Genomic DNA, 11,056 nt, shown 5'->3' on the forward strand with positions numbered 1-11,056 from the left:
CTGTTCTTCATGATCTCCGGTATAGTAATCCGAGTATCCGGATTCGTATCAAGAAGCCGAGTCAATAACCTAACAAGATCCGATGAAAACCAACGAGGACACCTAAACTCGCCTTTGTAAATCTTCTTGTACATAACCATTATGTTCTTGTCGTAGAACGGAACGTGACCAGCCATCAACACGAACAAGATCACTCCACAAGACCAAACGTCAGCTTTCGCTGCGTCGTACCCTTTTCGAGTCAGAACCTCGGGTGCAATATAGGCTGGAGTCCCACAAAACGTGTGGCAGAGCCCGTCCTGTCGAAGCTGCTCTGCCACCGCGCTGAGACCAAAGTCAGAGACTTTAAGATTCCCCTTGTCGTCTAAAAGCAGATTCTCCGGTTTGAGGTCACGGTGGTAAACACCGCGTCCGTGGCAGAACGAAACAGAGGAGATCAGCTGCTGGAAATATCTACGAGCCGTTTCTTCCGGCAATCTACCTTTAGCCACCGCGTTGAATAATTCACCGCCTCGAACGTACTCCATAACGAAGTAAATCTTTGTCTTCGTAGCCATGACCTCGAATAGGTGAACGATGTAAGGGTGACGAACACGGCGGAGGATCGAGATTTCTCTTTTAATGTGAGCAACCAAACCGCTCTTCATGATCTTCTCTTTGTCGATGACTTTAATGGCGACTTTGTCTCCGGACTTTATGTTTTGAGCTAAATAAACCTTTGCGAAGCTTCCGTGACCAAGAAGCTTCCCTAGCTCGTACTTACCCATGAGAATGTTGTTTCTTGGGCTCCTTGGACTCCTCGGACTCTGTGGGCTGACGTTACCATCTTTGTCTGTGTCCTTTATACCAATCCGGCCAAGAAAATCCGCCATGTATCGTAGAACATACGGCTGCGTTGGTGGTGGTGGTGGCGGCGGTTCTGGGACGACGGTGGTGACCACCGGTGGTGGTTTAGGCAAGGCTTGATCCATCCGTGACCAAAGCAAGAAGTTTTTTGATTGGTTTGGGTTTTTTGTATTGGGGGTTTTGGTTGGCTAGTTTGTTTGTTCCGTTTGAGTCTCCTTTGTGTTGGTTGGTTGGCCGAACGTGAAAACGACCAAAAATGAAACTGCACGACGAAAATATAAAATGGGGTTTGGTTGTTTTGGCCGGTTGTTAATGTTTGGCCTACCTAATTTTGTCTTGTTTTATAACGGTTTTGGTTTGAATAAGTATATGCTTTCTACAATTTGATATGGTCCGAGTTTATCAGTAATTCGTCTTTATCTTTGCCAGCATATTTACACGTGTTTCTAATGAATTATTGTACTAGCACGCTATACACCAAAACAACAATTTTATTTAAAAAAAATTAATTTGCTATAATATTAAATTTAGTCAGCGAAGAAATAAATAGTTCAATTTAATCTTCAAAGAATAGTTACAGAATTATCGAACAACAGCCTTGAAAGATTAAGCTTACACAATAGATTAGTTGAACAACAGCCTTTATTATTATAAATAGAATCTTGAACTGAACAACAACCTTTGAAATATTTTTTTTTACAAATCAAAACATCAATGTTGCAGTGACCAATGGTTTTTGTGATTTTGTCGCTATAATATTTATAGTTTCGTTAATAACTTTTTGTGCCAGATAACAGAGAGAACTTATCAGTACCAAAAGGACTCTGATCGATCAGCAGATCATAGACTCATAATAGATCATTGCCATCTTACGACACGGTCACGCGTCACTTGACTTTAGATTTAAAAACCCCTACCTTTTCTTGTCTTTTCGTTACCCATCCTTTCGCACATATAATAATAAATTTATATGACTTTTGTTTTGTGACAACCTTGGTATATATAACCATATGAATTAGATATTTAACGAATGGTAGTTGTGAGAACCAGGTGTTGCTGAGTTGGTGCTTACGTGAGTTCGTGGACTTCACATCGCCGACCAAAACCAAATTCCATTCCTTGCATTGCATAAGTTCTTGTTCTTTAATAATATTATTTCCAAAGTTCTATGCCAGATCTTCGTGGTCACGAATTGACGTTAACACTCAACATTATATATCCAGATCTTCGTTATCATGTTTTTTATATAAATTCTAAGCAAAAAAAAAGTGTTTTCTTTAAAAACCCTTACAAAAAAATGTTTTCTATATATATGAAGTTTTCTTTAAATTTAGATCACTGAGTAACAAAATATATATACTGCTGCCACATAAGTTTAGTTTTCGTGAAAGAGTTAGTTAGAGAAATATGCACTTTCTGAAAAATATCTAGAGAACTAGGCATTTTTGCTCTTTATTAGAGAAGTAGATCACTTTTTTTTTTTATTATAACCAGCACATGACTTGTTGATTTAATATATATGGATATTGATTTAGTGTTAAAATGACTTAGATGTTATATCAACAAAAGAAAATGTTTGTGATATTGACATGTGATTTCGACTAACAAACGAAGGATTACCGAGTGAAAATAAAACTACATCTTGTTGATTAGCTTATTTGAATATCTCAAAGTGATTGTGTTTTCTGCGGAAAAGAAAACACACTCGTTGAAGTGTCATTGATATAACCATATCCATAAGCTTAAGGAAGAACACATAAGCAGCCACTGCTAACTTTAACCGACTCTTTACAAATTACAATTTATAAGACACGAAGAATAGTTTTCTAGGTGTGACAATATATATTTGTTGACTATAATTTAAAATTTTAATTCAACTTGTGGCTTTTCGTAGAAGCGACGGAGCTTATTTAGGCCACACGACTGTTATAGTTTTGTTTACTGGTTTTTGATTATTTTTTTCGTCAGTTAGTTATATATTAATTAAGTAAATCATTACACATCAATTGTTTTAGTCTTATGGGCGGATAAATACAGTTTTTTTGCGAGATAATCCCCAACACGATTACTAAAATGATTCACATAATTAAGGGAAATTATTATTATTTTTTTTTTGCTCAAAGATGAATGTCTTGCACCATATATTAGATCTCGGTCGATGAGATATTCCATTTATCACTTTAATTGACACCTCATATTATAGTACTGTATTATTGAATACAAACCCCAACTCAAAACCTAGAGAAATTTACATATATATATATATATATATATATATATATATATATATATATATATTGTAAGTTTTGCATGAACACTAAACAAAATGTAAAGTACATATGTATTGATAAAAAAACATAGTTCTATGTTTTTTTATAACATAATGCAAAGTCTAAAAGGTAAGAAAATTATATTGTAAACATAACAAACACACAATATTGTTTTATCACCTAAGTTTTTCTGATTTTTTTTTTTTTTTTTNNNAAGTTTTCTGATTTTGTCTTACGTTTGAAATTTTGAAGATTCAAAAATTAAAAACAATATCATATTAACCTCTTCTAAGGTCTTCAAAATCAGTAAAATTTGACATATGTTATTGTTAAATTTCACATAGTAAATTTTCAAATGGCTTTATCAAAATATATAATAGTTTCAATTCATACATCAAGATAGATTTAGACTTTATATATATATACTAGTCTCCAACTCGTACTACTACGTATGGGCAACAAAATTATTAAAGAAAAAAAAAATTTTAAAAGTAAATCATTTATTAATAAAATTACATATTATATATTTAAAGGGATAAAAATAGAAAATAAAAGTTGTTAACAAAACTGAAATTGATTTGTATTACTTCATAACAAAAATGCTTTACCTATTTCACATATGGATTACCTTTTCAGCTCATAATGATAAGTTAAATTCAATTTGAACAAAAGCAATGTTACTTTTATATTTTAAAACAAATCATGAACATTACCTTATACTCTTTTTTGCTGTCATTAATATGATCAGATGTATAAGTACGCATCACTTGTAAAATATAAGCAACACCAAACCCTCTAGAGCAGTATTTTACTTTGGGTTTGAAATGAGTAGTATTTCAATTAAATTGAACTTAAATGGAACGTAAAATTAAGATATAGTGGATTTTATTAGTGTTTCAAAGCATAAATATTAATTAACATAAAGTTTGATTATTTAGAAGTTTATAACATCATGAGAGGCATAATTGAGGTTGATTATGTTCATGAGAGGCATAATTGAGGTAAACTTCTAAAGACTACTTATGTAATATACTCTGTTCATGAATGTTTTTCATTTATACTTGAAAGGAAGTTATGTTGAGATGTTGCTAAGAGGCAAGTGTTCTATCTTCGAACTTTATAATCTTTCGACCTAAATCGTGGAATTTGACATGCATTTTGCAAAAAAAAAAAAAAAACACAAAAACTATTTTAAAGTAAAAAAAATATAATATTGATTATTTATCTTAAATATTTGAAATATTGTAAATTTAAAGTAGAGTTGGTTGCCATTTTCAAATTATTTTTATGACATACCAAAACAAGAATTTTTTTTTAAGCAGATGACGTTTTAATTAAAAAAAAACGATGGATTTTAAAGCGATGTCGTTTTATAGTTATTTCCAATCAATAAAACGACGTTGTTTTAAAATATATAACATCCCAACTGGGGGTTCTGAATCGGTGGATCTTAAACTTCGGGTCGCCATTTGGAAGAACCCTAGAGTTCTCTTCTTCCCCCCCCCCCCATTTATAATCCCTTCTTGCAATTGGATTCGAATTCTAATCCTAATCTCGAATTGATCTTAAACAGCTTCTTATGGCTCCGAATAAGTCTGAAGGAATCGCTTTACTATCTGTTTACAGTGATGAGGATGACGAAGAGATGGAAGACGCCGATGAAGAAGAAGAAGAAGAAGAAGAAGAAGAGCAGAGGAATCAGGAAGAGAGTGGAAAACGAATCGAAGAAGATCAGGTAGAAGAAGCGAATTATATGGATGAAGAGAGAGGTAGAGGAGGAGGAGGAGGAGAAGATTCTAGAACGCCGAGGTTGTTAGATGGTGGTGGAGCTTCTAGTGCTCATGCGACGCCTCGTTCGCTTGATAACAACGATGAATCACCGAGAGCTGATTGGAGTAATCGAATTGCGGATGGTGAGAAAGCTGATGATGCTTCCGGGGAAAGTAGTGATGCGTTACTGGATCAGTTTCTTCCGCCTCCACCGAGAGAGAAGTGCTCCGAGGAGCTGCAAGTAAGTTTCACTGATGATGATCATCATGTTTTCAACTTCTCATTTTGGAAATTTATAGACATGGATGTAGGCAAGAACTCATTAGTGTGTTGTTTGGGGTCTTTGAGGTTGGTGGATATAACATACCTCGAAGCTGGTTGTGATTCAATTAGAGCTCGTAGGAGCTGTAGCTAAGTTCGTATTAGTGCTTTACTGTTTCTATCTTTTAAATTTTGGTTCATGTTTTTGGGTTTGGTTCTGGGTCAATTTGCAATCTGTACTCAATCATTGCTTGTAGAGGTTTGTAGACATGAATGTAAGCAAGATATATACAACTCTTCAGTGTATCCTTTGAGGTCTCTTGGTACTTCTGGTTGGATACAAGTCAAATAACAGTCCTCTAAGCTGATTAGTTTGTGATTTAGTTACAGAGCTTGGTCTGATACATATTTTTCGGATGTGTTTGCAGAGGAAAATAGATAAGTTTCTGAGCTTGAAAAAGATGGGGAAAAGTTTCAATGCAGAAGTGCGGAATAGAAAGGAATACAGGAATCCAGACTTCCTTTTACATGCCGTAAGTTACCAAGACATTGATCAGACAGGTTCCTGTTTCAGTAAAGATGTATTCGACCCCAATGGATATGATCCAAGTGACTTCTGCGATGCATTAGGTGACTCCACTTTCTAGTAGCTTCTTCCTTTTTTGTTCTCTTTTATAGCAAGATTATTAAGAGCAAGCTGAATCTATTTTTTCTATTTTTCCTCTACTTCAAGACTCTTGTCGCAGTAAGAAGCATCTTTAATATATTTGGCCATAATTTCGATACTATGTTCAGTATTATGCACTCATTGTAACTTAGTATTTCACCATGTAAGATATGGGTCGCTAGTTATTACCATATTCTGTGTTCTGCGTATTTAATGCTTAATAACGATCCTTCTTTATGTGTTAATTACAGAAGTTGACATGAAGCATGAGAGGGAAAGGAAGGAGCAAGAAAGCAAGAAGAACCAAAAGCTTGACTTTGTTTCTGTTGGTACTCAACCTGGGGCGGTTTTTGCTGCTCAAAAGCCTAACATCCCCATTCCAGGTGTGTAAAAATGAGTAGGTATCAGTTTGGTTCATTATATATCTCAGCTACATTTCTGCAAGATTTGATGGATTTTTGGAATTTGAATTTCTGGTTCAGGTATTCCAGCTTTAGTTCCTAGTGGATTGCCTTCCGTACCAACCGAAATCGCTGCTCGTGATGGTAGACCAAACAAGAAATCCAAATGGGATAAGGTTTGTTAATCTAGAATGAGACTCTATGATGATTCTGGTCTACTTAGTTCTTTGCTTATTTCAATTATGTGTTCCTGATTAAATCAGGTTGATGGGGACGTAAAGAATCCTCCTCTAGCAGCCGGGACTCAGGATTCCCTATCCTCAATCCGGCCTAATGTAGCTCTTGTATCTGCTACCAGTGCTGGTTCGGGATACTCAGCTTTTGCGTAAGTTGTACAATCTATAGTTTGATTCATAAAATTATAGGATCTTTAGCTACTCCTCAGTAGATGAGTATGATCATTTGATAGTTAATCAAAGTAATTATATATCTGAACCATACAGGCACCAACGGAGACGAGAGGTGGAAGGACGGAGATCTTCCGAGGGGAAATTGGAGAGAAGAAGTTAAGACATAGCCAGGACAATTCTGTTATATGTTGTGATTCTTGTAGCGAGAAATTTTAAAGAGGTTCTAAGCCCAATGCTTAATAGCGAGTACAAACTTAGAATCAATGATATACGGTGCCCTTCATTCTTTTTTGTACTAAAAGGAAAAATTCAGGCCAAACACTGTTGTTTTAATTTCAAGGATCAAAATTTACACATACACTCAGGACATCTCGGCTGTCTATAAATGCTGCGCCCGTAAGGTCTAAAACGAAGCTTTTGACCTTCTTCTACCATTTTTCTCACACGATCTTGGAAGGTCTTCCACTTAATTGTTTCACTGTCTGATAAGATTGCAGCAAGCCTCTTCTTGTTAGGCCTCAATGTTGGCGCCTGACTATTCCCGTAGTATGTTCTAAATCCAGATACTAAGGAAGATAGTTGACTCCCAGAATCAGTCATTGCAAACACATCTGATGCTGCACAAGCTATGAAATCCAGTGCAGCTAGCTGCAAAACAGAGCGAGAAACATCGAAATGAAGTCTAGACAAGAACAGAGAAAGTTGGGGAAAAACAAGTTTAAGATTGTTTANATCTGCTACCAGTGCTGGTTCGGGATACTCAGCTTTTGCGTAAGTTGTACAATCTATAGTTTGATTCATAAAATTATAGGATCTTTAGCTACTCCTCAGTAGATGAGTATGATCATTTGATAGTTAATCAAAGTAATTATATATCTGAACCATACAGGCACCAACGGAGACGAGAGGTGGAAGGACGGAGATCTTCCGAGGGGAAATTGGAGAGAAGAAGTTAAGACATAGCCAGGACAATTCTGTTATATGTTGTGATTCTTGTAGCGAGAAATTTTAAAGAGGTTCTAAGCCCAATGCTTAATAGCGAGTACAAACTTAGAATCAATGATATACGGTGCCCTTCATTCTTTTTTGTACTAAAAGGAAAAATTCAGGCCAAACACTGTTGTTTTAATTTCAAGGATCAAAATTTACACATACACTCAGGACATCTCGGCTGTCTATAAATGCTGCGCCCGTAAGGTCTAAAACGAAGCTTTTGACCTTCTTCTACCATTTTTCTCACACGATCTTGGAAGGTCTTCCACTTAATTGTTTCACTGTCTGATAAGATTGCAGCAAGCCTCTTCTTGTTAGGCCTCAATGTTGGCGCCTGACTATTCCCGTAGTATGTTCTAAATCCAGATACTAAGGAAGATAGTTGACTCCCAGAATCAGTCATTGCAAACACATCTGATGCTGCACAAGCTATGAAATCCAGTGCAGCTAGCTGCAAAACAGAGCGAGAAACATCGAAATGAAGTCTAGACAAGAACAGAGAAAGTTGGGGAAAAACAAGTTTAAGATTGTTTAAAACTTTTACCTGAGAAGAGAAGTTCTTGAATGGTGCGAGTTCTTGAGGTGTAAGGAGAGTTTCTTTGGTCACGATATTCGGGTATAGTCTTGTTAAAGGAAGCATACGAGAAGAGCCTCCATAGATTTGAGAACCAGCCAAGTATATATATGTTCCTCTTTTGAATCCAAGACCAGCAAGAACTAAAGTTGCTTCCTCTGGTGTTAATGGACACTTACCCGTTTTTCTCAACTCTTCTGGAGAAACAGACCTAAAAAAATTAAATAAGAAACAAGATTTAAAGAACACTGAAGAGGGAAAACGAAGAGTTGTTGTTTTTATATCTTTGAATTGTTTCTTACTTTGATTTCTTCAAACGTTTGAGTAGAAGAGGGAAATGATCTTCTCGGTAAGCTTGAAGCTCTTTACGTTCGGTTTCACCTCCTCCAAAATCGCAAAGAGAGTAAGCAACCATGTCTTCCTCAAACCTTAAATGTAAAGCGAGATACTTCAATGGCTTTTCTTCTCCTTTAACAGTATTTTTGGCCATGGTGGGTTCATTAAGCAATGCTTCTTCCAATCTGCTATGTGATATCTTGAATCTTCTTATCCGTTTCACCAACAGTGATCCAGCTTCTTGAATCTTGGGCGCAAATTTCAGCGCGTGAAAGTTGCATTTACATCGTAATCTCTAAGAACCAAAGAAAGAAAACATATCACTTCTAAGAACCAAACTGAGTACTCTAATTATGTATGTGCTTCATCTTATATATATATATATGTACCTGAACATCAAAAGGCAATGGATCAAATCCTAGGCGATTTCCGTATCCGAAAAGATGAACCATTCCATACTTCTTTAACAAAGGAAGAACGTGCTCGATGTAATCGACTGGCTTTGCCTCTTTTACAAGCTCTGTATCAGTAACCTAAGAAGAAAGAAACAAACATTATGATTTTGAAACTCCAATACTTTAAACCGGAGAAAAGAAAAAAAGAGAGAATGCAAAAATATACCAAGCTAAGATTCTTGTTATCAGTAGATTTTAAATGTTGTGGAAGATCCTTTACTATATCCACATCATCTTTCAAATACTCGATGAAACGATCTTCGTGGTATATATCGCCAAATTGGCTGCAATGTACGAAAAATCAAGTAATCAACAATTAGAAAAAACTCTTTATATATATGAGTTTTGAAGTCTTTGATGAGTTTAAGATACCTAGGATCTTTCCATACATTGCTGTAAAGAAACCGAGGAAGAACTAGCGTCGCGTTGAGCAGAGCAGCAACTGCAACAGCGTTACAGATCTGCAAGAAACTAACACAATCACTATATATACATACTTTCTTGATGAATCAAATAATCTAATTAATTATTAGTGTGGTATATACTTACAGCTACACGCTGTTGATTAAGGCCACCATTTGCACTAACCATGATGTAACCATTGCTTGACCTTTCTAATGCCACAACTTCTTTGTTATTATCAGCACAAGGCTTCCACTGTGATGACTTTGAAGATCTTTCTTCTCGGAAACTTGGTGCATCGGGTTTGAACTCATTCTTGTAATACAAATGGTAACATGATTATTAATATGATCCAAACACATAACAAATATATTATTTTACATTTTCACTAACCTTTGCAAGAGAATCCGAAGCTAAGTTTAGAAGACGGCTATACATTTGCACTGGTGAAGCATCATTCTTCGTTTACATACACGGAAAGGGAATAAAGCCGATAAGAGACAATAACGATAGAATTTGTTGTAAAAAGAATTATGAAGAAGATAGATTATTTACAAACCTTATGCATAGTCACATTGCTCAACCTTGAAATGTTCTGCACCACAGCGGCACTACCATCTGAATGAAAGATCGAAACCATGATTGAATCGATACAGAAAATGAAACCGGTGACTGAGATCATCAGAAGTATAGACTTGAAGTTCCTACGAAGCCATGAATGTTGCTTCTTCCAAGAGTAACTAAACTTGTTGCCACTTCCACAGCTTTGATCATGTTTAGATCCTTGCGCCTTGGAAACTTCACTTCCATATACTCTTCTACCGAGTAAGAGATCATTTCCAGATAAAGAATCCAAACTCCTCCTCCCAAATTTATCTTCTTTGTCTATGGCTTCGGGTCGAGGACTTCTTGGTGAATCTTGTTTCCCCATTGATCTACTCTCTCTTCCTCTCACCTCATAGACTATTAGGAAATGCAAAATTAATCAAGAACTCTCTCGATGTAAGGGAACCAATTAAAGAATTGATTGAGCCAAAATTTTCAATAATAAAATATGACAATTGGTGAAAAATGTGTAGAGAAATCCAGACAGAACAAATTAATTCTAAGTGAAGCTAACATAGTTGTTGAGGAATCTCAGTTTTTTTTAATGGGAAGAGTAAAACGCAAGGCAAAAAAAAAAAAAGAGGGTTGAATAGATAAGAGAAGAGCCACGAGATAAACCTTAAAGAAGAAGATTGGGTATGGAGAGAGCTACTTGTCAACAAATCACACCAGAACAGATAGCTTCTGTTCTTCTGCTTTCTCGTTCGTCGATCGTTGCCGATCTCCATTACCGAACCGATTGAATCTTCTATCCTTTATTTTTGCGTGTGTTTGAAACTGTGTTTAAGAAAAATACCTAGATCATATAAATCTGTCAGGAATCTCAAGAAAATATTACTCCTGTATTTTTATATTATCATTTTTCATTTTTTACCCTTTATGGTTTTTTTTCTTTTCTTTTAGCATTGGACCCTACAGAATGACTTGTGACGCAAACTTGTTCTTTTACTTTTGATATTCAAATAGCGTTAAAAGTAAACGATTGTCAATAATCCGTTGTAGTCTAGCTGGTCAGGATACTCGGCTCTCACCCGAGAGACCCGGGTTCGAGTCCCGGCAACGGAG

The 11,056-nt window shown here is 35.8% G+C and overlaps 3 protein-coding genes, 1 long non-coding RNA gene and 1 other non-coding gene across 5 annotated transcripts; 3 read left to right on the forward strand and 2 right to left on the reverse strand.

Moving 5' to 3' along the window:
• Positions 3-1,190, reverse strand: LOC104778937 (CBL-interacting serine/threonine-protein kinase 18-like; the record flags this gene model as incomplete). The annotated part of the gene is made up of 1 exon (XM_019240116.1): positions 3-1,190. A coding segment is annotated over exon 1 (969 nt), but the record flags the coding sequence as incomplete, so codon positions are not given.
• Positions 4,557-6,985, forward strand: LOC104776959 (SAP30-binding protein). Its single transcript, XM_010501140.2, has 6 exons — positions 4,557-5,127; positions 5,576-5,777; positions 6,066-6,197; positions 6,297-6,391; positions 6,479-6,600; positions 6,719-6,985. The coding sequence occupies exons 1-6, from the start codon at positions 4,696-4,698 to the stop codon at positions 6,783-6,785; spliced, it is 1,050 nt and encodes a 349-aa protein (XP_010499442.1). The 5' UTR covers positions 4,557-4,695; the 3' UTR covers positions 6,786-6,985.
• Positions 7,358-7,740, forward strand: LOC104776961. The gene is made up of 2 exons (XR_766194.1): positions 7,358-7,396; positions 7,515-7,740. It is a non-coding gene; the product is annotated as an uncharacterized LOC104776961 (long non-coding RNA).
• LOC104776960 (uncharacterized protein At1g04910-like) lies at positions 7,682-10,536 on the reverse strand. The gene is made up of 9 exons (XM_010501141.1): positions 9,945-10,536; positions 9,779-9,844; positions 9,533-9,700; positions 9,356-9,444; positions 9,150-9,267; positions 8,918-9,061; positions 8,495-8,823; positions 8,163-8,403; positions 7,682-8,069 (listed from the first exon to the last, which is right to left on the reverse strand). The coding sequence occupies exons 1-9, from the start codon at positions 10,314-10,316 to the stop codon at positions 7,764-7,766; spliced, it is 1,833 nt and encodes a 610-aa protein (XP_010499443.1). The 5' UTR covers positions 10,317-10,536; the 3' UTR covers positions 7,682-7,763.
• Positions 10,984-11,056, forward strand: TRNAE-CUC. Its single transcript has one exon. It is a non-coding gene; the product is annotated as a tRNA-Glu (tRNA).

The sequence above is a fragment of the Camelina sativa genome, chromosome 3 (genome assembly GCF_000633955.1).
Source record: "Camelina sativa cultivar DH55 chromosome 3, Cs, whole genome shotgun sequence".
Taxonomy (NCBI): Eukaryota; Viridiplantae; Streptophyta; class Magnoliopsida; order Brassicales; family Brassicaceae; genus Camelina; species Camelina sativa.